The sequence below is a fragment of the Micropterus dolomieu genome, linkage group LG04 (assembly GCF_021292245.1).
Source record: "Micropterus dolomieu isolate WLL.071019.BEF.003 ecotype Adirondacks linkage group LG04, ASM2129224v1, whole genome shotgun sequence".
Taxonomy (NCBI): Eukaryota; Metazoa; Chordata; class Actinopteri; order Centrarchiformes; family Centrarchidae; genus Micropterus; species Micropterus dolomieu.
Genome location: NC_060153.1, coordinates 28,035,936 through 28,062,044, shown reverse-complemented (window position 1 = coordinate 28,062,044; position 26,109 = coordinate 28,035,936). Strand labels below are relative to the sequence as shown.

General features: G+C 41.5%; 3 protein-coding genes across 5 annotated transcripts in view; 2 read left to right on the top strand and 1 right to left on the bottom strand.

Moving 5' to 3' along the window:
• Positions 1 to 8,989, top strand: part of LOC123970474 (E3 ubiquitin/ISG15 ligase TRIM25-like) — a 21,695-nt gene extending 12,706 nt beyond the window's left edge. The window contains exons 2-10 of one of the 3 annotated variants that reach the window (XR_006824981.1): positions 1 to 579; positions 1,967 to 2,062; positions 2,152 to 2,385; positions 2,947 to 3,127; positions 3,300 to 3,365; positions 5,930 to 6,118; positions 6,433 to 6,820; positions 7,017 to 7,082; positions 8,672 to 8,786. Coding sequence is in view for 2 of the 3 variants with exons in the window: in XM_046048523.1 (XP_045904479.1) it covers positions 1 to 579; positions 1,967 to 2,062; positions 2,152 to 2,385; positions 2,947 to 3,127; positions 3,300 to 3,365; positions 5,930 to 6,118; positions 6,433 to 6,561; positions 8,672 to 8,817 (1,620 nt within the window). In the remaining variant the exon portion in view is untranslated. Of the gene's footprint in view, positions 580 to 1,966; positions 2,063 to 2,151; positions 2,386 to 2,946; positions 3,128 to 3,299; positions 3,366 to 5,929; positions 6,119 to 6,432; positions 6,821 to 7,016; positions 7,083 to 8,671 lie in introns of all 3 variants that reach the window. The other 2 variants (XM_046048523.1, XM_046048525.1) reach the window with 2 other exon arrangements.
• A 3,932-nt stretch (positions 8,990 to 12,921) lies between these two features.
• Positions 12,922 to 21,148, bottom strand: dgke (diacylglycerol kinase, epsilon). The gene is made up of 11 exons (XM_046047380.1): positions 20,493 to 21,148; positions 19,825 to 19,984; positions 19,571 to 19,690; positions 19,267 to 19,410; positions 18,974 to 19,131; positions 18,236 to 18,284; positions 17,972 to 18,085; positions 17,734 to 17,805; positions 16,741 to 16,868; positions 16,482 to 16,593; positions 12,922 to 15,142 (listed from the first exon to the last, which is right to left on the bottom strand). Exons 1-11 carry the CDS (start codon positions 20,942 to 20,944, stop codon positions 14,921 to 14,923), a joined length of 1,731 nt encoding a protein of 576 aa, XP_045903336.1. The 5' UTR covers positions 20,945 to 21,148; the 3' UTR covers positions 12,922 to 14,920.
• A 1,561-nt stretch (positions 21,149 to 22,709) lies between these two features.
• On the top strand, positions 22,710 to 25,865 carry lg04h17orf67 (linkage group 04 C17orf67 homolog). The gene is made up of 4 exons (XM_046047938.1): positions 22,710 to 22,771; positions 22,903 to 23,090; positions 24,246 to 24,346; positions 25,612 to 25,865. Exons 2-4 carry the CDS (start codon positions 23,039 to 23,041, stop codon positions 25,726 to 25,728), a joined length of 270 nt encoding a protein of 89 aa, XP_045903894.1. The 5' UTR covers positions 22,710 to 22,771; positions 22,903 to 23,038; the 3' UTR covers positions 25,729 to 25,865.
• The last annotated feature ends 244 nt before the right edge of the window (positions 25,866 to 26,109 follow it).

The window sequence follows — 26,109 nt, the reverse complement described above, 5'->3', positions numbered from 1 at the left end:
AGTCACTTTTCTCTGTTGAGTCTGGAGGATGAGCTGACCTGCAGCATCTGTCTGAGTACCTTTGACTGTCCGGTGACCATCCCCTGCGGACACAACTTCTGCCAGGACTGCCTCCTCGCCACCTGGAAGGAGTCCTACAGCTGCCCCCAGTGTCGGACCCACTTCGCCACCAAACCCGAGCTGAAGAAGAACACGGTCCTCAGCACCGTGGTGCAGACCTTCAACTTGAGGTCGACCAAGAGCGAGGCCAGCCCGGCCGAAGAGGAGAGCAAGGCCAAGACAGAGGAAGTCATACGCTGTGATGCCTGCATGGAAGCAGAAGCATCGCAGACCTGCCTTACCTGCATGGCCTCTTTCTGTGAGGAGCACCTGCGCCCTCACCGGGAAAACCCAAACTTTAGTCTCCACCAGCTGAGTGAGCCTGTCGGCGACCTGTTGGAGCGTATCTGCACTGTCCATCACAAGATGATGGAGTTCTTCTGCACCCAACATGGCCGACCAATCTGCAGCCTCTGCCTCCAACAAGTCCACAAAGGCTGCCCCTTCATGTCCCATGAGGAGCAGAGGAACATGAAAGAGGTGTGTGTCAGTGTGTGTTTGTGTACGTTTGTCATTATCCACATGTCACCCGTCTCATTACAGTCCAGATATCACACTGGCCTTATTGTTCTGAAATGAATAATTTGACATTTTGAGGAGTAGCCTACATTTATTTATTTGCTGAGAGGTAGGCTACTGCTTTTCTGCTAAACATAATTCATCCAGCTATGAAGGAAATTAATAACTAATAATGCAACATTAATGGACAATACAATAAGTCATTCAAGACTACACTGTTATAAATGCATAAATAGCCATATTTAAATGGTAGGAAGGTGACACTTGTGCATCTGTATTTAATACGTTTGAAAGGAAGGTGCAAACTGCCAAGTGTTGCGCAGAGATGGCGGCTGTTGTTGCTGCCAGAAGGAGACACAGCCGTAATGAAAGAAAACGTAGAGAAATTAACAATATTAGAAAATATTATTCCATATCCAATATATAGCCTATAATTATAATTATTTTATTTTATTTAATCGATTAACTATATAAATTTATTTTATTTTTAGTATTTTCCTTTAGCTTTGGCAATACTGTTGTATTAACATTCATGCCAATAAAGCAAATTTGGTTTTGACCAGACTTCTTTTCTCTGTGAGATGGAAGAATTTAGAAAGTTGCGTGGCGCTGAGGAGAGCCGCCAGCTGCAGTAGTGCACGGATCATGCGTAAAATTAATCCAGCCAGAGGGAACGATCACCAACTGCTCACAGCGCGCCGGTCGTAATAGCGACACAACCCATTGTAGGTATCAGAGAGGGGATGGGGCGTACAGGGCCAGGGACAGGAGATCGCTGAGCCACCGGGCACGGTGCGGACAGTCGGTGATTGTTCCCTCTGGCTGGATGAAGCACGATCTGCTGGCGTTTCCTCGCATCTGGGTCATTCCAGCATACTGTAGCTGTTTCTGCTGAGGTTTCCCAAAGCAGTTTTTCAGGTGTGCTGTCCCAAGTACTTAGTGCAGTCTCAGGCAGGATGGGCAGGTACGATTTCCACATACTCGGGACGCACTGAATGAAACAAACCAAGGTTTTTACGCAGTGGCTGCTTTCCCTCCTGACTCTCCATGGCGGAAACCATTAAAACATGCAAAACCCTAAATACTGCCACCTCCATTGTGTTTGCTCCTGTTGTCATCTACGCCACATTCTTAGTTGATCACTCCTAACAGGTACTACAATTTAGAATGCACACGCAATTTAGTACTCTTTATTCAGGATGTTAGTAAATCGGGCCCATGGTGTGCAATATTAACGCATTGTTTGCATTAGGCTGTATGGCCTTGCATTGAAACTGTGGTGAGCACAGTCTCTACAAAACAGATCATTCTCTGTCTACTGAAGCTCTGTTACCATATTGCCTTTTAGTACGACCTCAGAGACAAGTTGGGTTTGCTGGACAGGAGGATTGAGAAGACCGAGACTGTTATGTTCCAAATGAATGACACAGAGAGCAAGCTGACGGTAATTTCTTCCGACTTTACTTTATTAGTGATTCCTTCCTATATATGGTGGCGTATTTATCTATGGCTCCTCTCATGGTCCTTGCCTAGGACGCAGCAACCAAAAGGAAGACCGCATTGACAGCTGTGTATCAGCAGATGCGGGATATGTTGGCCCAAGAAGAACACGAGGCCCAACATGAGGTGGACCGCGAGCTGGAGATTAACCAGATGAAACTGCAGCACCTCATGAAGAGGTTCACTGAGAATTCTGAAAAGATGAGAAAAGCCAGAGAAGATATAAACAGTCTGCTGAGTCGATCCCAAACCTTGGCCTTTCTGCAGGTGAGATCAGAGAGAGATCACACTTAAAATAAGGAAAGAGATCTAAATATTATATACACTTGGAATATTCTTATGCTTTTTGGGTGCATGCTATGTTCAGCCACCACAGTTTAAGTTAAAGTAAATATGTAGAATCTTAACTAGATGTGCAGCGATTTGTCTACATAAAACCAACCACCTTTTTTAATAATTGCTAAATCATTTTATTAATTTTTTTAAGCAAACACGCCAAACATCTGCTGGTTCCTGCTTCTCAAATTTGAGGATTTTTCTACTGTGATATAAGATGCATATTAAATATTTTGGGGTTTTGGACTGTTGGCCAAATAAGACAAGCATCAGACAATGCATCAGCTCAGGCTGTAATAACAGGAACATTTCACTGTTTTCTGACATTTTTTTGACAAATTCATATTTCAGAAAATAATTAGTAAATTAATCAATAATTAAAATAATAATCCTGACTTTGGCACCCCAGACTGGTATTATGAACAAAAGAGAGCAATGCATGCTAATGAGTTAATTTTCATTCATTCATTTTCTTTCCCTTGTTCCTCATAGTCTTCAATTAACTTGCCTAAGGCTGTAAACTTTGACCCTCACACCCCTCGGATCAGCCTGGACTCCAAGAAGGTGACAGCAACACAGGGCTTTGCTGCTGCCCTGAAGGAGTATCTGACAGAGATCCTTAAACAGCCTGTTGAGGCCAGACTGCTGACGCTTAAACCAGGTGAATGTGCAGGTACATTTAGTGGAGAGTTTTCCATTTGGAGATTTCTTATGAAATAATAATAGTGAAGCCAAACATGTCCACTTTTGTCGTAGAACTTAACACTGTGTGTGAGAATGGGTGAATGAGAGGCCAATTGTAAAGAGCAATGCAAGGATCAATGCAGTCCATTTGCCATTCACAGATGAAAAAGCAGCTCCTGCCCTGGGACCTGAACATACTGGAAATACTGGATATCAGCCGAAATCTGGTATGTGTATCTCTGTGAAGGTAGTATTGTAGAAAAAAATCTCAACACAGTAGTACACAGTATCTCAAACGTGGGTACACTCCTCACATTTTTGTAAATATTTGATTATATCTTTCCATATGACAAAACTAAAGCAATGACACTTTGCTACAATGTAAAGTAGTGAGTGTACAGCTTGTATAAATCTGCTGTCCCCTCAAAACATCATACAGCCATTATTGTCTAAATCGCTGGCAACTAAAGTAAATACACCCCGAAGTGAAAATGTCCAAATTGGACCCAAAGTCTCAATATGTTTTGTGGCCACCATTATTTTCCAGCACTGCCTTAACCCTCTTGGGCATGGAGTTCACCAGAGCTTCACAGGTTGCCACTGGAGTCCTCATCCACTCCTCCATGATGACATCACAGAGCTGGTGGATGTTAGAGACCTTGTGCTCCTCCACCTTCCGTTTGAGGACGCCCCACAGAGGCTCAATAGGGTTTAGGTCTGGAGACATGCTTGGCCAGTCCATCACCTTTACCCTCAGCTTCTTTAGCGAGGCAGTGGTTGTCTTGGAGGTGTGTTTGGGGTTGTTATTAGGGCTGCACAATTAATCTAATTGCAATCGCGATGTCGTCATGTGCGATTACATAACCGCAAAACAGTGTGCAATTTAATAAATTACAAGAAGTGTGCGAGACACTTTCTTCTGTGTGTGCGCTGTGGTCTGCTTATTATCTCAGTCCACACCAGGCTCTCGATTGTGCCTCTAAAAAAAACAGATAAGCCTACGTGCAGAAAAATGATTATGAGCAGTGTGCAGATAACTTCTAAGACAACAACCTACCGTAACCCCACTTCCTGCCATGTGGCTAATCGTTCAAAACAGAGTCAGACTGGCCACCAGAGCAAGAGAAATGCCGGTGCTCTTGTCGCTCTGTGACAGAGACAGAGAGACGTCTGCTGCAGCTGAAGCAGTAAGACAGAAGAAAACAGGGAGAAGATAAGGAAGGTTTGGGTTTAGCTCGCTAGCCATTTAACGTTAGCTGTATCGGTTCCTTTTGTTGTTCAACATGTTCAACTTTTCACAGAGCCAACGTGCTTGTCAGTCACTTTTCGTCAACCGACCAATCACAACCTGAATGCGGCGGGACATTAATAAAGTTTGACGTGCTATAGCAAATCATTAAATGTTGAACAATATGATTATTAATTAGTTAGTTCTTAGTATTAATAAATTAGAGACTAATGCTGAGCCTTTTGCTTGCACAAGGATTACATTTTAAAAAACAACCCACAAAAGTGAATCAGCTATAACTGGTTTTCATACTCAACAAGTGGTAAAAAAAAGTATGCTTTTATATGAAAATCTAATGAATGTAGTATTTAATATATTATTGTTATACTAACAGTAAACTATAAACTAAATATTATACTCTTTATATAATATTCTCATGTACAGTTCCTCCTCCAGGTTGTGGATAGAGACTCTGCATCATGTACATTGAGCCGGTGCCAGGATGCACCTCCTCTGTAGAGCAACACGCTCCCCTTATTTTGTTTTACATCTGTTTTACTTGTTATTGTTAGAAATATTCTTTATTGTTTAACTTTGTTCAAGCTGAGAAATACACATTTCAAAATGTCAGTATTTCACGCATTCTTTGATAATTAAGCAAGTAGACTCATAGTACCATTTGTTCCAAACTGTTTGCGGGCTTTCTTGTGCATCGTCTTTAGAAGAGGCTTCCTTCTGGGACAACCAATTTGATGCAGCGTGCGGCGTATGGTCTGAGCACTGACAGGCTGACCACCCAACCCTTCAACCTCTGCAGCAATGCTGGCAGCACTCATACGTCTGTTTCCCAAAGACAACCTCTGGATTTTACCCTGAGCACGTGCTCTCAACTTCTTTGGTCGACCATGACGAGAACCGCTGTATGGTCTTGGCTACCGTGTTGCAGCTCTTATAGCCTCCGCCATCTTTATGTAGAGCAACCATTCTTTTTTTCTTTGCCATGAGGTGCCATGTTGAACTTTCAGTGACCAGTATGAGGGAGTGTGAGAGCGATAACACCAAATTTAACACACCTGCTCTCCATTCACACCTGAGACCTTGTAACAGTAACGAGTCACAGGAGGGAGGGAAAATAGCTAATTGTGCCCAATTTAGACATTTAAAAAAAAGTGTGCTCACTTTTGTTGCCAGCGGTTTAGACATGACTGTGTGATGTGTTATTTTGAAGGGACAGCAAATTTACACTGTTATACAAGCTGAACACTCACTACTTTACATTGTAGCAAAGTGTCATTTCTTCAGTGTTGTCATCTGAAAAGATATCATCAAATATTTACACAAATGGGAGGGGTGTTCTCTTGTGATATATTGTATGTACCTGTAATAAAAATTCACACACATATCTGCACATTGTGTAGCTATGAAGTGAGAGAAAGATACTGATACATTTCAGTCAAGCACTTATATTTATATACAATTTGACGAGCATTATATAACACACCACTTAATAAAACACTTATGTAGTCTAGAAAATTTCTTCTCATTTCACATTTTCTGCTTCAGAACAACCAGAGCCCCAAAAGCAGGAAGGACAGCCCAGGTCCCACAGTCCAGGTCGTCCACCCATCCAACCATATTTCCAACCAGTTCCTGTACCTGTTTATATGGGATCACATGGAAGATGGAATCCATCCCAGTATGCACAGGGTCACCAGTCACCACGCTTTCCATTTATGGCAGGACAATGGAAAAGTAAGTAAAACATAAACGTACAGTCATACACACAATATTGTTATATGGATTACGACAGTATGATTCTAAAAGACTAACCAAACACTAATTGTATCACTCTTTTACTAACACTTGCGTCATCAGAATAATTTGGAGGATGCTATAATCACATACAAATTCTGCACATTAATTTAATTTTGCATGTATCCAATCACTCTTCCAAGAAGATAAGCATGAATTGATTGAAAAGCCAATCCACCAGCCAACCAACACACAATTCACAATAAAAATATAATAGCTACCTTAGCCAAACTTACAGAATTCTCCAAATTCAGACCCACAAAAAGTGTTGAGAAAACCTAATCAGGAAAAAAAGAAGAAAACCATCTGCAAGCCGGTTCATGAAGCGACCCCGAAAAAGGATGGAGAAGCACGCAAGAAAAGCCACACTCTCAAAAACAAAGGTACTAGTATTTTTGTAATGATTCGGACAATTTTCAGTACAAAGAACCATACAGTAGAGAGTTTCGCTACTTGGTCCATTTGTGTGATTTGTGTGCTGCATGGCGATTAATGTCTTTGCACACATGGGTCATGCGGTGCTAGACTATTCTGTGGAAAGGAATGAGAGGACTTATTTGGTGTGAAGACAGCTTTACACTCACATCTGAGTTCAGTCACCAGCAGTCTTTTGTTTTCTATCATGGTGACAGAGTGTGACAGGTACGAGAGGCTGCTTTACACATTTGTACTTGTTTTTACTTGTTACTTTGCATCTGCAAAGGTCACATTTTAACGTGCTGCATACCATTATCTGTGGAATCACTATAGTCCACAAGCCACTGGCAGGACTTGTCTCATTTTGACATACTTTCATAATTGTTTGAATTGGGCGTGGATGTTTTTCTAATGCCATCAGGTATCAGCATTTACCAAGAGGGTGGTGGCCCAGTAAACACTAAGATCAGTATATTATTCTTAGAAGGTAAGTTGTAATGCAACACACCTGGGCGGTCTGTGAGTGGGAAACACGGCGTATTTTGGCCTTATAGGTATTACAAATTCTGAGCATTGTGCCTTCTTCTCTCAAGTTGAAGAACTTCCACAGCAACAGATGGCATGTGTGTGGCTGTGACAATCGTCAGTCACTGTATGATGTGACAATGCACGCCTTTTTTTCCTTATGTGCCTGCACTATAAACTGTATAAAAAAATGCCTGCACATGCCGAACCCATGCATGATTTTAACAGCTGCTCCTCCTCGGGTGTTCGTCATTGTTGCAAGTTTATCACCACAAGCTTGGCTTTCCGTTGGTTTCATATTCTGGTATCATTTAACACATCTCTGTACATTTTCATTTGCTATTCACATCACTTGTCACTGATCGATCGCTGCGTTCCATCACATCAATTAAACGCTTCAGCTATCAGTTGATTTTTCTCACGGAGCCTCCGGCTGCAGCTGCGGCTGCTTCAGGTGTAGTTGGTTTGATCGGCTGGACGTGCAGATTCTCTTTTCCTCTGTTTGGGTCTTTAGTGTAGTTAAGTGACTTGTTTAAACAGACTCATTAGCCTACTCGTTTTACACTTTTTTGGAGGAGGTTTGCGACTCACCAACAAACAAAAAAGCACTGGCGGAAATCTTACAATTCAGTTTACTGATCGAAAGTTAACAAAATAATTTTCCATTTTTTACTTTCAACACAGGTATCAAAAAATACCTTAAATTTATTTCCCACAACTTATTTGGTCACTAAACTATTTCACTCCTCCTCTCTCATTCAAATATAAAACAACTCCCAAGCTGTAGTCTTTCCCCTTATAGGCTAATACTACCGGTGAGGACGACCAAATACATATTTAGCATAAAATTAGGATTTGGTTTGTTTGACAGATGGATTTAGCTTTATTTTTTTGCTTTTCTTTTACTAATTAATTATGCTGTAACTGATTTTTGTACACTTCACCATAGCTCCACCATGTCCAAAAGCTAGTCGCTGAGGCTATTGGGCTTCTCTGAATTTTTACTTGTTAGGTTATGAAAAATGTTGTGCCACTGGCCATTTAAATTTGTGTTCTGAACTGTTTTCAACATTTTGTGAAAATGAATCCATAGGTTTGTACCAGAGCTTTTGCTCCAGGTATGTGGACAGGGCTGGTTTGAGGTGTGGTTGTTTTACTGGCATGACATGTTCTGACTTCCACAGATTAAGAGGTCCAGTGATTACCACATGTCACAGGTGTATAGCCTGCTTGTCTGCAGCCTTCCCCTGGACAACAGTAGAGTAAGCAGTAAAAACAACAGCCCTTCTCATAGACATGCAAAACTTGAATTACCTGCATGCAAAGATGTCAGTAAACTCTGAAGGCTTTTGGGATGTTGCATTTGTAATTTTGCTTTAAGAGCAACTTCAGAAAGCATAGATATTATTACTACAATTGCAGGTGTTCATGTTGTTGTACTTCAGATCGAATTCAATTTGAGCATGAGAATTTCAGATCAGTTTGATAGTGGCAAAACCCTCACACTGTGGGCGAACTTCTAAAGAAACCTTTTTGTATATTTCCCTTCAGAGCAAGACAAAAAAACCCCCAGTGGTCAGGGAGGAAATAAGCCAAGTGGGAGAGGATCTGATTTCACCAAGAAAGACAACCCCAGAAGCCATCCTTCATCAGAGAAATCAAAAACGCACCATCCACATCCCAATAAAAATAACTAGATGCAGCAGCAGATGTATTTGCTTCTGCTGTTGTCATACAATGAGCCACTGTAAGATGTGAATCACATGATAGGGAATGGCACTACTTCATTGCTTTACAAGGGCTTCAATAAACAGTATCCACAAAGCCAGCCTTCACCATTACTTTACAGTAGTCACTATATATATATATATATATATATATATGTATGTATGTATGTGTGTGTTTTTACATGATGACAATTATGTATAAATGATTAACTGAGCAGTTGCTTGGAAATGAACACAACATTTACAAGCCAGCTGAGTTCATCGGTAAATGATTAACGTGGATCATAGCTGCAGTTTTTTTCCCCACTCACATTATGTAAGTAATTTATAATTTAACTTCATTAAAACACAGACACATGGCTTATAAATAAAAATATTTATGGTCTTCAAATTCAAAAGATCGCTTCAATACATTCAAGTTCAATCAGAATCAGTTTTGTCACCTCTAGTAAAAATTTCACCAAAGCCTATTTTTTTTTGTTTTCTGTCATTGTAACCAATAAAAGCCTTTTCCCCCCAGACAGTTTCTTTGTATTTTCATTCCCGTTTAGTAGAGGCAACATAAGGTTTCCTCTTAAGACCATAATGTAGTCAAAATGAAATGTTTTCTTCACATTCTGATCAGCCTTTAGGGTTCTCTTACTTTTACAGATAGTTGACAGCAAAAAAAGTAAACATATTCAAAAATGACTAATTAATAATGAAAGCATTATAGTACACAACACAGTGAAATTTGCTTTGCCAAAGTGTGTCTATAAAAAGCGGCTTCATAAAGTATTTAGACCACTTTTTGTTTTAGATAAATATTTTAAAAATTTTACAGAGATACTATGACCTACAAATCATGTTCTCCAGAGGTAACAGAACAGGCTTGTTTGGTACAGACCCCAGCAAAAACATCACAGTATATAAAAAAACCCGAAAGACCCCGCTGACCTTAGGGGCTACCAACTGCTCCTGTCCTCCTTCTCAACTAGCATCAGTGCTGCCAAAATTGTATAATGACAGAATAAGCAGTGCCACTGACTCCAGGAAATTATTTTCCACTTTTAAAACGCTACTAAATCCTCATCCACCTCCACCACCCACAAACTTGTCTGCTGATACCTTTGCTGCCTTCTTCACAGGCAAAGTGGCGGCTATAACAAGCCAATTCTCTAAATCTCTCAAAATCAACCATTCTATTCCCGCCCTGGTCAGCTCTGTGAGCCTGGCACAGGAAAACCTATCATGGAGCAGTCCTTATACATGTCTCCCTCCATCTCCCTCGAGAAATGGCCAAATGGCTCAACACCAAGGCTAACATGTAGCAGTCCTACTACATCTGTTCCTCTGCCCTCCCAGGTCAATGGCACTTCACTCTCCGCGTTAACTCCTCTCACAGAGAACAAAGTATCAGAACCTGTAGCCGTCCCATTACATGCCCACTGGACCCGATTCCTACGAATCTCCTCCAAGCCATATCTCCTACTGTGGTCCCGGCAAACACTCATGTGATAAATACTTCTCTGGCTTCAGGAATCTTCCCGACCACTTTCAAAAGGGCTCGGGTTACACCCTTGCTCAAAAAGCCCTCACTTGACCCAACTCAAGTTGAGAACTATCGACCAGTGTCTCTTCTACCATTTTTATCCAAAACTATTGAACGGGCAGTATTCAAACAGGTCTCAGAATTCCTCTCACGGAATGACCTCCTAGATCCATATCAGTCTGGTTTTAAGAGTGCCCACTCTACTGAAACGGCTCTTCTGTCTGTAACAGAAGCCCTAAGGTCAGCTAAAGCTGAAGCCCAATCCTCGGTTCTTATCCTGCTTGACCTATCAGCTGCCTTTGACACACTCAATCACAGGATCCTGCTATCCGCTCTCTCAGCAATGGGCATCTCAGGTAAAGCACTCCTGTGGTTCGAATCCTACCTCTCGGGGCGTTTTGTGGCAAGGACAATTATCCTCCTCCCGCAGCCTCTCCACAGGGGTACCCCAAGGCTCAGTGCTAGGACCCCTTCTCTTCTCAATCTACACCACCTCACTGGGGCCGATCATTCGCTCGCACGGCTTCTCTTACCACTGCTACGCAGACGATACGCAAATCTACCACTGCCTCGGCGCAGATCACGGACCGTCTCTCGGACATATCTGCATGGATGAAGGCTCACCACCTTCAACTAAACCTCTCTAAGACTGAACTCTTGGTCATTCCAGCCAAGCAATCTATCCACCATAACATCAAACTACATATTGGCTCCTCAACCATCACTCCAACCAAGGTGGTGAGAAACTTAGGTGAAATGATTGATGACCAGCTGTCCTTTTCAGGACATGTTGCTGCCGTCTCTCGGTCGTGCTGCTTTGCTCTATACAACATCAGAAAAATTAGGCCCTACCTCCCTCAGTACGCCACCCAGCTTCTGGTCCAGGCCATGGTTACCTCTCGCCTTGACTATTGCAATGCCCTCCTAGCGGGTCTTCCAGCTTGTGTGGTGAAACCGCTACAAATGCTCCAGAACGCAGCAGTGCGTCTGGTTTTTAATCAGCCCAAAAGGACGCATGTCACTCCATTGCTGTGTGACCTCCACTGGCTCCCCGTGGCCTCCAGAATCAGATTCAAGTCACTAATGCTTGCATACAGATTGACTACTGGGTCTGCACCCATCTACCTAAACTCCATAATATAAATTTACGTTCCTTCTCGGCCACTACGCTCCTAACTTCAAAAAGCTCTTGAAAACTCATCTCTTCCAAGAACACTTCCTCTTATAACACCTCTAACTCCTAACATGCACTTCCTGTACTCTTCTTCTTCTTCCCCTACAATTATCTTGTATTGATTGCACTTTTTGTTAACTCTGACTTCTTTATCTGTCAAAATAATACGTAGTGTGATTTAAAAAAAAATATTGTTGAGCTCTAGTCAGAAACCTGTCCTGAAACCACTGAAGTCATTGTCATTTTCATGCTGAAATGTGAACAGTCGCCCCAGTCTCTTGCGTGCGCTCTGGAGCAGGATTTCTTCAAGGGTCTCTCTGTATTAGGCTGATTTCATCCTTCCCTCAATTCTGACCAGTGTCCTGTCACTCAGAAGCACCCCCATACCATGATGTTGAAACCACCATGCTTCATCGTAGGGACGATATTAGCCAGTTGATGAGCAGTGCCTGGTGGTCGTCAGGCACAGTACAGAGTTCTAGCTAAGAGTTAAATTTTTTTTCTCATCAGACCAGGGACCCTTTTTCCTCATGCCCCGAGTCCTTTAAATGACATTTTAAATGGTTTTATTCCTATATCCTGATTTATACATCACCATAATTTTTATTGTTATGCAGCCAGTTAATTGAACTTCATGGCTTAGCTTTTGTCCTGACATGCAGTGTGACCTTACACACACACACACACACGCGCACACGCACACGCACACACACACCTATCTAAACTAAAGCCAATTACAAATACTTACATAATGGAGAGATTTCAGTTTTGATTTTCAATAAATATGCAATAAATTTTGAAAACGTGTTTTTACTTAGTGAGTTATTGACTATAGATCTAGACTGATTCCACTTGAAATTACATCTACATCTATCTGTGAAGTGGTCTAAAAACTTTCTGAAGCCACTCTAAATACTGCTCTACATTTAACAAATAATAATAAATTACAGCTTTTTGAATTGGGAGCATTCAAACCAATAACATTACTGTCATGTTCCTCCACCCCAACATTAAAAGAAGTAAAAGTATTTAGCCACGCTAGCAATGTGTAATTTTCATTGCACGCCCGGGAAAAAAATGTTGCCCTTATTAAAGTTGCATAATCTTCACAGAAAGTTTTTTTTTTTGTTGCTGAAAACAGCTTTTCTCAGAATAAGAAGTTGCACTGTGCAGCTGTATTTAGATCCAACTCCGATTTAAGCTGGAAACTAGCATGTTAGCATGCTATCTAGCATTCGTATCAAACTAACATTACAGCTAAGGCTGAGAGAAATTCTGTCAGTAGTTTTGGAACGATGATCAACTGTTTGACAAGTATAATGTATACCTGCTGGTGAAGCTAAATAAATACTCAGAATCAACAACATCATTACAATTCATTCTCTGGGGACCATTCATTTTATCTGTATCAAACTGCATCACAATTCATCAAACAGTCATCGAGGTATTTCACTCTAAAACAGTGTTTTGAACGGGAGCCGTGCTGCTAGTGTGGCTAAAATGCTGCCAATGAACCCCTGTTACATCTAAGCAAATTCAGTGCAACACAACACACACAACTCTGGTAAACATGGATGATAAGATAAAAGATCAAACAGGTGTCCTTGAGCACAAAGACATTCACCAAACAAATAGAGGGTGATGAAACCATGAGGTCTGGTTAAAAGGAGGTGCATATTCCAAAAGCATAGGCATTGCGCGGCTAAAAACAAACCCGTTCAGCCAAACCAGCAGCAAGTTGCCTCCGGGCTCCTAAGAAAGCACAAACTAACATTCTATAACGTTAGATTTTCCGATATGGCTGTGAGCGACAGGTAATAAACAGGACCACCTCAAAAGGTACAATTAATATCCCTACAAGCAGGCTATTTTACGGACAAAGCACAAATGACCTTTTGCTCAGATTATGTAGAGTACAGGAACGATGCAACAATAAAACTCAACAGTTAGAACAATGTCACCAGAACACTACACAGGAAAGTACATGCAAGTAACTCTGATTGTATTGATATTACACTGTGGAGGTTTGAGTAGAAGACCAACTCTGCTTACCCTGTCTGCAGAAAATACTGTCTTTAGTCTGCCACCTTGTGGTGACTATTTGGTAAAACACAAATAACAAAATACGAGAGGATTACTTGTATAACATAAAGTCACAACATGGGATAAGTTAATCTCATCAGCAGTTATCACTATTGGCAGCAACATCAAAGGTCAATATTACGGTTTCCTATGTCATAAGCAGTGTAAGGTATTAATAAGTGTGAGTGCCAAAACAGTGCAGCACAAAATATGTAAACAGGAGGACGTAGGCAAAGAAGAGGAAAAACAAAAGGTTTTACACGAGGCAAAATTATTCCTCTGAACAACACTTACTTGGCAGCACTTTCAAAATAAACCAAAACAAAAAAGTGAGGTTGTTTCCTATAGCGCTTATCAGGAAAGTTAAATATAATTCAAGACTGTACATTAGTACAATCTAAAAGTTTAGCGAGCTACTTGAGACAGTGAACGATGAATCAATGTCCAGTGATTGACAACCACCAAGATTCAGACACCTTCTGGCCTACACACACACATTTCAAAGCTTTATCTTAGGTGACACACTCAGGAGACACTTAAAAACTATCAACATTGTGATGAAAGGGGACTTTTACAGATATTCTGTACAGTTTAACATTTCACACACAACCAACTAGAGTCTACTAGCTGCTTGTTTGTGCTCTTTCTGGAATTAAAAAAAACAACTAATGGGCAATAAAGTACAGTACTGTAATATTTGTTGTGATCATACTGTTCTTTCCCCTTTTACTACTTCATCACCTGCTGTTGATTTAGACATGGCTTTATGGGGGTTAGGTCAATCGAACCTGGGCAACTTCATAAAAATGGCTGACTGATACCTGCAGGGCTGCACTGGGCATTCAGTTGTAAATACAGATTAATAAACTGTATAGTCGACTGTAGATATCTATGGCACAAGGGATCAGTGCAAATAAACCGCAATCTTTCTTCACAACATTCACCTCCTCCTGACTGTCCCACCCATGTTGAGGTGGAACTTCCTGAGCTCTGGGTTACAAAATATTGGGAATGGAGAGATAAAAGGCCAAAAAACTAAATCACACCAGCCCAATTCCAAACTAACCTTTCTGACACCTGTCAGCTCTCTGAAGATCTGAAATGATTACACAAAAAAATTACTATTAAAACTATTCTCATCAACGTGATTGAGGATAAAGTGTGTTCAAATATCTTAGAGGAGGGCGAGTAAGTGGCATCTCAAATGCAAATGAGGGATTAATAGAATCTGGGCTGCAGAAAGAAGAGATAAGAAGAGCTTCAGATCACGTGATGTTCAGAGTGGGTCATGCACGAGCGGAGGCCGGCTCCGGAGGCCTGGGCGAGTCGTGAGGGGTGGGGCTCTCTGTCTCAGAGGCGCTGGATTCGTCATCGTCATCGTCCGTCTGCTCGCTGCTGTGGTACAGCATGAGGGCCTGGGTTTTATGGGTGATGGTGATGGTGCAGGGACCCTGGGCCCATGGCTCCCCGTCCACCTGCATGGGCATCTTGGAGCTCTTAAGAACCAGCTGGAGAGGGAAAGATAACACCCGACACTTGAATAAGAGAGACTGTATATTGAGCAGGGAAAATCTGTATCTTGTTAATAATGGTGCTCACTGATGTTTCTGTTGTGTATTTTAATTTGGCGACAGAAGGTCCTAACATTGAGGGAATCATCAGCAAGTTCCCTTTCACAGAGTGACTCACTAAAATCAGTGTCCTCTAAAGCTGCCACTATATTTTTTCAGCAGTACTTGTCGGATGGTCGAATAGCTCTGCGACTTTGAACTGGGGATCTGTTTCCAGCCTTACTGTCCATCCAGCATAAACCCAATGAGAAAAGCTGTGGGAGGTGATAAAAATACAGATATTACCTATCATCGCTCTCAGCAATAAACTTCACAAGCAGCAGCGAATGCGTGGGGCTTTTCCTACCCTGAGTTTCGCCTCTCAGGCTACTATGACTGTAATGATTTACATGTTATATGTGTAATTATAAAATTCTCTAAAGACACCATAAACCGAACTACAATCAAAGCCAAGGGAATGAAGGACAGGTGTTCCTGATCTGAGAAAAGATTTTTGGTTTTATTATCTATTGTTGTCAGGTCTCTCAATGAGTCTAATATAATTTTCAGTGGTGACTGGTCATTAATAACACAGAAATTTAAACAGCATTTCCATTTATTTTGACTGACATTACTATGCAAGACCTGACAACCAATTCCATCATAATGTATAATTTGTTAATTAGATGTAAATGCCATTGCCAACAAATGCAAGATTGACAGATTTTGTTTCCTCTTTTAGCCCATGACTTTGCCCAACACGTGGCATCAAACCTACACCCTTAGTTAGCAGCAAGGTTTCTGATCACCTTCTACATAAATATGTAAGGTATTCAAACATCTTTTTCCTTGTTGTGTATCCTGTGGTTGTCATGGTCACACTCAGGCGGCAGAGCAAATACCCGCGGCAGCCATCTTCTCTCTCTTTGCCACTGCCATTATGTTTCCATTGAAAATAATGGAGGGGGCAGTGGTAACCTTCACTGTTTAAAAACACTTGTAGGTCTCCGTAGTACATCATCACTCGCTGTTTTTTGTGTGCTTTTAGTGAGTGATTAACGGTTAAGATTACCATGTAAAGAACTGAATGAGGATTTGAGCACATGAAGCAGCCAGTTAGCGTGTGCTTAATCAGATTAGTTCAAATGAAATTCTCAAGTGCTCTGATGAGGCAAATGGCAGGGAAAACTAATTTCACGCCCTCCCTGTCTTTCTCCATACCCACTTATTGTGGTAAACAGGAAGGGCTGTGGTAGAACTGCATTTGTGTGTTAGTGTGTGCGTGTTACTGCCTCACCCTGACAGTGTGGGCCTGTCCCAGCCGTACAGGATTGGCCAGCTTGACCTGGATCTGAGCACAGTGGAAGGAGCCAAACACACCCACCACCTCCAGCAGACCATCATCCAGCCTGCAGGGAGAGACAGGAAGCAACGCTGCTGCTCACTCTTTAGTTGCCATGGTAACCTGGAGCACCCGATGACTAAAATCTGACTAATTGATGCTCACAGCAATAATTATCTCTACCCGGCGCCCCCGATGCCAGTGCAGGACTTACCGTGTGGGGGGGCAGGGTTCGTCCCCCATACCCTCCCAGAGTCTGCAGCCTCCACCCCAGTAGCCAATGTTACAAACTATGATGCCCTCCAGGCTGGGCAGAGCCACCCTCTCCCCATCCAACTCCAGCTGTGGAAGGAACACACACACACACAGTATTGACAGATTGGCAACTGGCTAAATCAGGTTCACTCTTTCCTACTCTGCCCTGGTACATAATATTCTCACAGAAATGACACATAGTACTTGCCCTAATATTTCAACTCGGTCACAAAATGTTAGATATAAATGGACACTTTGTGACAAATAAAGCTAGAGTAGTGATTTGGGAATTTAAAAAAAAAAAACATTCACATAACAAAGACAACCATCCCTTATGTTTGGTTAATAAAGAATGACCAAAGTATAATGAGCAGGACATTTTAAGGTGATGGATAACATAAAATAAAAACTAAACGGTACATTTCCAAAGTAAATATCACTGGAAATAAAATTAGTAACAGTACAAATGTATTAAAGTTCAGATAAGAATTATGAGGCTAAGACAATACATACTAGCCTGATTTCAGAACATTCAATATATTTTTGATTGTTAAAACAGCCTGTCACCAATTACAATTCATCTTTATTTATTAAAGGAATAGTTTGACATTTTGGGAAATAAGCTAGGAAATGGAGCTGGAGCCAGTACTCTGTTAGCTTAGCTTAGCAAAAAGACTGGAAATGAGGAGAAATAGGCTAGCCTGGCTCTCACCAAAGTTCAGAAATACTTCCAGCACCTCTAAAACTCACCAAGTACGCAAACAAAAACATAGAAGTGACAAGTTGTGGTAGTTTTTTTTTTTTTTTAACTTAAGCAAGATCTAAGCTATTGCCCCGAAAACATTTTATGATTTTCAGCCAAGAATATCACAAATAGTGAAAACGTTGGCTAATTCTGAACTGCATAGGGACATAATTAACATGCAACTTCATCACATGAACAATGCTGTACCTCAATCCTCTTATCCAGATCCTTACATTCCTGCACTAAACAGTCTTTGGTACCATACAGGAAATAAACAGCCTGGGGGGAAAAAGGAGAAGCATTAATATAAACCAGTTTCTCTGATGTTTCTAACAATGAGGAAACAGACAGCAAGCATATTCACAGACAATGCCTTTATTTTAATATTCAAATTCGGTTTACACATAATTTATGTATTCAAATGAAACAATCCACACTCTCTGACCTTGTTGATGATGCGGCTGGAGAAGAAAGAGGGTGTTTTCTCGCGGTGTGTGTGGAAGTTGAGCGCCATCAGAGCATCAGGCCCCACAGAGAAGTAGTTGTTCATGGACAGAACCTGTGGAGGACGAGCAGTATATGTTGTAGATGTACTGCTATGTGTGTCAGAGCAAACCCCGACACACAAAGCCTGAATAACAACTCATCTGCAAGTAAAGGTGAGATTGCATCTTGATAAAAATGATTCTAAAGTAGGGCTCAAACTCACCTTTGGTTTACGAAAGTAGAGGCCTTTTGAAGCCACTTGCACTTTCCATCTGAAAGTGATTATGCAGGTAATTAGCAGGAACAAAAGAAACACTAACAGGGCGATAGCTGGGACTTATAACACTGAGATCACAAGTCCAGGACCACACACATGCAACGCTTCCCCCTCAGAAAATGATGACCAAACAGCAAAAACAGTCGGTAAAATGTTTAGTTCAAATTATATTTATATATAAGTTCTATTACCCTGGTGCTAAATGTTTTTTTTAGCCTTCTCCACACTGGCATGAATACAATTCTGGTGGAGAACTACTGAATCCTTTATTTAAGTATTTATTGTTGGTTTAAAGGTAGTAAAATCTAAATACTCTGGGTCTGAAAGTACTGGAACCAGCTTGTAACATACTGACAAGGTCGACCTTAAACATGTTGAATTTCCCATTAGTCAGTGGAGATGGGGATGGGGATAATATGACCATAGGCTCCTAAATGTTAGCTACGACCCTGAACACATAGGTCTAAACAAATTCATGAGACATTTGAATGCTAGCAATTTCATCACGCTAAACTCGAAAGCTGTTGACAGAAGATCTTCAATAGCTCCTACACTGAAGAACAGTGCATAAAAACCCATTTGTAAGATTAATAAAACAGAACAATTTATAAGATGATGAAATTACATCATACTGTTAAAGACTTGGTCCCAAAGCAAACACTGAAACTAGCATTGCTGCCCCACCTGTCCATTTTGACCACCTCTGCATCAAGGATGTTACGGAGAACCTGTTCCACAGCAATCTCTCCAGCATACCCGGCACCCCAGCCTAAAGTGTTGGAAAGGTCATTTCCTGTCCCCAGGGGCAGGATGGTCACCCTTGGCATAAACTGGTCTTGGCCCTGACAAAGGAAAATATAAAATATAAGGAGGTGGACATGATAAAGAAAGAGATAATGCCACATTGTTTCGCTTAAAAAAAGATTATTAAATGTAACAAAAGTAATTCTCATAGCTCAGAAACAGTCCTATCTCACCTTCAGCTTCATAGTATCGATGGCATCCAGCACCCAGCCCACTGTACCATCACCCCCACACACCAGCACCCGGACACTGCCGGGGGGAAGCAGGGTGCACAGCTGGAGGGCTTTGGAGGGCGTCAGCTCAGACAGGTCAAACACCTGGAGGAAAGAAGAGAGAAAAGAAAGGTTTACGTTGTGCTTTGTGCAAAAATTTTAGTCATCTCTTGGCTTTTTAAAAAAAAAAGGGTTGACAACTAAAGGGAGTGTTAAAGGATCAGTTAGTCTAACGGGGACAAAGTCAGAGTAGCTCCAGACTGACCTGCACAGGATTCAGAAGGGTGCGAAATTCTCCCAGCAGAGCCTCCCCCATGTTGTTGCCACTACGTGTGTTAGCCAAGACCAACACCGGAGTCCAGCCACTGCCAAAGGAAGAGGCCAGCTACAGAAACACACACACACACACACACACACAACACACCAACATTGCTTAAAACAGCGTTGGGACACCACATAAAACCTATTCCAATATGAGTCCCCTGTGGCCCCCCAACAACTCAGTCATATCTTGAGCACCTTGCTGTACTCATCGGGGTGCCTGCGGCGGAGCTTGTTGACACGGTACAGGTAATGAGGAGGGATGATGAGGCTGTGGAATTCGCCCAGGTCACACTGGTCTGCATCCGCCAGGCTGTCCATGCAGTCATCGTGCACTATGGCCTGACACCACACACACCTGAGGGAGGGACACAGGCCTATTAGAAAAGTAAGAATACACACAGTCTTTACTCCTCTGTCTGTGACGCTGTCATTAGGATTTGCAGAGTCATTTATCTGACACTAGGAGATTACAGAGCTTGTGCCCTGCTATCCCAGAGAGCAGCATCAGTCCATTAGAGCAAATTAAAGACAGATTAAAATGCACCCCCATTATGATGACAACTATAAAAGGTTCAGAGCAATAGCTTTTCATGACACTTTTTCTTTAATATGATTAATATCTTTAATAGTATTTCAGAATTTAATATCTTTAATAACATTTTACAGGTAGGCCCATGTAGTTAGGCTATGTTAATGTGTAGGTAACCATCTATTTGTCAGACTGCATTGGAGCCTTTCATGGGTGCAAAAAGAGCAACCCCCACCCCACTTTTACGCACAAAGGCAGCTGCAGCTTTGCAGTAAAAAAAAAAAAAGTGGGTCTCATACACATGCGGCTGCACCTGTAGCACCACCTACGCTACCTGAAGTCGCAGAGCTTCGGCTGGGTCCCACACTGCTGTTTGCACACTGCACAGTAGCTGGCGAGGGGTACATTTCCGCGGACCCAGCGGTGCTCCATGGCTCCTTCGGGGGTAGAGGGGGCCATGATCTCCTTGCACGACAGGCTCCGGTCGGCCCGGCGCAGGCACTGCTCGTCGGCGCACACGCCGCAGCAGTCGCAGAAAGCCCCTTGGAGGATGTGCTGGGAGCAGACGCAGCAGTAGGTGGGCTTGTTGAACAGGTCTGTGTAGTGCCAGCCGTGCTTGCTCTTGCGGAAGAAATCCTTCATGTGCGTTTTCCGCTTGGAGCGCTGGGCGCTGCACCACAGCGTGATGATGACCGGGACGATGACGGCCAGAGAGGTCCAGAACAGGAGCGTCCACTCCTCCCGGGAGCCGCAGTCGTCATGCGCCTCGCCCCCCTCCTTGTACATCGCTGCTGGACGGTAGCGCGAGCGATGGATGATTCTAATGAGCGGAAATAAGTGAAGAGAAGATCTAAGTAAACAACAGAAACTGGAGAGAGGACCCACGCCACGTTTTCCCTGCGCCACTCATGTTCACGGACACAAATTTGAGCTTAGATAGAAACATTTCCTGTATAAGAAGCTATAAACAAGAAGACAGTGGTGTGACGTTGGACCAATGAGCTACCTCGCTACCTTAGCTTCATCAGAGAGTGCTTACATGTCAAGATAACTCAGTTCACCAACACGGAAAACACACATGCAAGTTTGAGCCCTATTATTAGAGTAAATTCGTTTCACTTAAAGATGACTGACACCACATAATAAAAATGTCCCACATAGCCTACAAGTGAAAGCCCTGTTTTAAAAATGTTACCAAATAAAGATATTGAAGTAGGCCCGAATTACCCCTGTTAGTGGTGGAAGAAGTATTTAGACATTTTACTACAAGTAAAAGCACCAATACAACGATGTGAAAATACTAGAAAATCTAACCCCTACTTAAGTAACACTACAAAAGTTTTTATTTTGCAGAAAAATGGCCCTGTGAATGACATAACATATGACATTATTAGATGTTACTACTAATAGGCTACTGGTGCATCGATGTGTAAGCACCATTTTCCTAGTGGAGCTGTTTTAACTACTTTATATACAGTTTGGTAGTTTAGTCCAGTGGTTCCCAACTGGTTGAGCCCTTCCAAAGGGTCACAAGATAAACCTACACAAATCCATTTCATTTTTTGCACTTATCCCAAATGTTTGTTTTTTGTAAAATCTTGTATAATTTGACCTCTTTAAACCTCGAACAATTATTTAAATTAAAATATCTGAGAAGTTTAGAGGGTTCCTTGGTGGAACTAGGCTACTAACAATTTACAGACATCTGAAACATTTAAGCGAACACGGAAAATCAGATCACCTCAGCTCATCTCACTTTCTCTATCATCTCTGATTCTGAGCTCCTGACGCTCATACTGCCGACCCACAGCACGCATGCGCTCTGCGCAGCATCGTTAGCTAATAGCGTGTTAGATAATCATATTGAGGGATCAGAAGCTTTCCATGCCCCAGGAATTTATGAAACTTTATCATTCAAATGCAGGCGGTACTGTAGACACATTCCACAGTCATGCGACAGCAAGAAGCGGAAGCGGAAACAATGACGCACTATGACATCCCTCCAATCCTTATTGAAATAAATAAAACATACATACATATACATACATACATACATGCACATACATACATACAGTGTGTGGTGTTACTTAGATAGGTAAATGATGAAACACAGAAACAAATACAAAAATATAATTTCTAATTAAAATAAATGTGGTGATATTAACATGAGGACGTTGCAACAGCAGTGAAAAATGCAAAGGAACTTGTTACGTCATAAACAGGAACCATGACCATGGCCTGGGCGGCCAGTGGCAAACATTTGCCACTGGGCTACTGACACCTCCATCCCTCTCTCTGTGCAATATATCTAGCCTATATGGCCTGTTGTGTCCAAGAATTCCAGTGCAGCCAGTAAATTGCAGAAATAATACTTAATTTGTGTTGGTTTGTTTATTACTACTACTACTATTAATAATAATCATCATCATCTTTATTTGTATAGCACTTTTCATAGAAGAAATGCAGTTCAACGTGCTTTATAACAAATGCAGCAAGTGCTTCAGAAAATAATATAGCTCTTCAAGTGGAAGTAAACCCAATCCGCTATCTCTAAATGACTTTGCATCGCCATCTAGTGGACAGCCTTCAACTTGCCTCAACAGACCTCATACAGTAGGTGCTTTCAAATGTTCCTCCACGTAATTTGCAATTTTAAACGAGTAAATAAGAGGAGATATAGATTATATTTTAACATAAATAAATGTATCATCACTAATTGTGATTTATGTCCAATATCTCCTCAGTAACATAAGCAGGTATTTGACAATTTGTGATTGACGTGCTGAAAAATGAGGAGGAGGAGGAGAAACCCCCACCCCTTGTGGACTCTGGTTGGGACCCCAGAGCAAAGACGGCTCAGGCAGGGAAAAGGTGAAGAAGATGAAGCTGGTGGTGATTTTGCTCTGCCTGGTCCTGCTGACCATCTACACAGGTAGGAAACTCTTACGGATTCACCTGAGGAGAGCAGAATTTACAAAAGTGAGTGTGTCTGTGGATTTAGGATAGTTTTGCATGAATTTAGTGCATATTTCTTTTGTTTCTTGACTATGTTTAGATACATAATCAAGAAATGGAATTTGTGTTTAATCATTATTTCAGTGGCGTCTTACAGCTCTTCTTTGCACTATTATTACATTTTACAGCCCTGCATTTCTGTGTACAATCGATTTAATTTTGGCATGCATTTTTGCTCTGAGCACAAAAATGACATTGCACAATTGCTCGTTTTTTTCTGAAAATCAGAAATCTGTCTTTCTGAAATATCTGGAGAATGTGTGTCAGTGTTTTGCCACGTTGCTGTGAGGGCCCAGGCAGCAGCAGCAGCAGCAGTGTTGACAGAGCTGGGTTCATTCACAGCACCTCCATCTGGCAGGAGAGGAAGAGAGAGCCTAACCCTGCCTGCTGGGGTCACGTGCTGCATGGGCCCGACTCCCTGGGGAGTGAGGAGGATGAATGGGCACTTTGTTACCTTCCTCCAAATACCCTCCCAATACAGGCCTGGGTTAGAGAGAGGGAGACAGAGAGCCCTCGCTCTGCAGAGGCCTGTATGTGTGTGTGTGAGTGAGTGTGAGTGTGAGTGTGTGTGTGTGTGTGTGTGTGTGTGTGTGTGTGTGTGTGAGCAGCTCCCATGGGGCTTGCGTTGGGGAATAAACAACCTCACATGGACTAACTAAACAGATCAGGTCAGTCACAGCTCACCAGCAGCAGATAGTGGTGAGAGGTTTATTCATGGGTCTGAACACAGCGTTCAGTGAGAGGAATGTTATCCTGATTAGCCAATACCCAGCAAGCAAGCAAACAGTTGTTATGCTGACTCAAATAACAAAATAACTCAGGCAGAGGTTAAAATGAGAGCAAACAGTCTTAGCTCCTGAGTCTCTTGTAGAGGAAGCAAAAGTAGGGAAACTGCTAACATGCACGCCCACATCAAGTCTAAAAGAAAATCACCATCAATTTTATTATTTCTTTATTGAATTGAAAATCTTCTTTCCTGGTACCAGAAGAAGAATTGGACGTGTTTATCAGGAGACATGTTAATAAACATTTTGATCTCTTCGCTGTCAAACTATTTCTTTCCCTCCCTCAGATGCCAACCCTATCATCAAAGAGAGCTTCGCTAAGCAGCTGCTCCGCAGCAAGAGGCAGGAGCGGCCAATGAAGCCCGGCCACCCTGATGAGCCGATGAGGGTAGGTTCAATCAGAGCAAAGGGCACAGATTATACAAGGTGGAGATTGACTTGCCTATTGACTATTGATCATACTGAGATCTATATCTTTGTTGGTAACACTTTATTTGAACCTATTAAGCATTTTTAAGCACACAGTAATGTAGCTGTTAGCAATTATAAAGACATTTAAAATGTTTGTTAATGTTTTTGTAAAAAATTGTTTCTCATATGAAGCATCCGTTACTGAAGTGTTAACAGTTGATGAACGCTTGGTAACAATACACACAAACATTCATACAGTGTGTTATAAAGCATTTATTAAGTGTTTACACACATGCAGGTGTTATTTTAATTCATGAAGACACAATTTGCTTTAAGCATTCTTTAAAACTTGGTTAGTAAGTTTTTAAGTGTATGTTGCAGATGACATGCAAAATGAAAAATCAACATTAAGCCAACAAACAAGCAATATGACAAAACAAAACTCCAGAAAAACATAATAAAAAACAAACAAAAAAACAAATCAGTGAATATCTAACCAAAAGCTAAATTGTCAGAGATCTTGTGCAGAAAAGTTTTATGATAGGTAACCCTTAACATTATTTATAATGTGAAATCAATTTTATGTGTAACATGTACCATGTTGTGGAATACGGGGGAATTTCAGCTGAGAACATTTATTTATATATTTTTTTTTTACTTATTGTAGTTTTTACATTAACGCTTAATGGCGTCATCTGGACCTTACTTCCTATTTTACAATTGATCCTGGTTGACTTGCTTTAGAAAATATCCACCCTGAACGTCAAATTAATAGAAGAAGCCAGCGTATTTAATTTGTCTTTATGCATTCATTTCACATGTAGCCCGCCTTTAGCCGTTGTTACCGCACTTATGTATTTCCTTTAACAAAGTATTGTGACCTGAGGAAAGTCAAACTGCAGCAGAAAGTCATCTCTCTCCACATGCTGTAATGCTTTGAAGGCATCCATTCTTCATTGTACAAATCCAAGCATGTTTCCCCTCTGTTTAGCTCTACTCATCTTTGTAATTTCACTTTGCTATTGTGGCGTCTTACAAAAACGATTCAATGCAGAGGAATAAATAGTTCTGAGTCATTACTGTGGCTCAGTCATTCCTCTCTTCAACAGTCATTTCATTTGTACGAATTTGTTCAGCAAACCAGGTCTTCACCATCAGCTTTCTTGCTTTTTTCTTTCAATTTCTTTTCATCTGTCAGTACCTCCACATTATTCATCTTATTACTACCTGCCTCCCTATCAGGAGCATCTGCTCCACATGCAGGCTCTGGATCAGAGGGCCCAGGAGACCAACCTGGAGCACTGGCTGAACCCCCACTGCTACCCTCGCTGCGACAGGAACTATGGATACCCCGTCTGATGATGGTGATGATAGAGGTCACCACAACTCTCCACTTTCACTTCAAACCCCAAATTCACACTGTGCAACATAATCATCCATTATATTGAACTTTAATAACTTTTACCAGCAGACTTTCAAATTAATATAATTTATCTGATGATGTTAGCACTTTTTCTCTTTTGAGAGTTTGTCATTGCTGTTGTGCTGTATCTCTTCCTGTTTTGCGGTGATTATATCATGACTGTTTGGCACAGCAGGAAACCTCAGAAACAGTTTCCGTGTGAGGTTTATATCATATATTATATTATATATTTTTAACACTGTCAGTTATCTTGTTTAAATCATTTCGATCTCAAAATGGTTGAAAACCAACAGTATTTTGTTGTTAACAGACGTCCA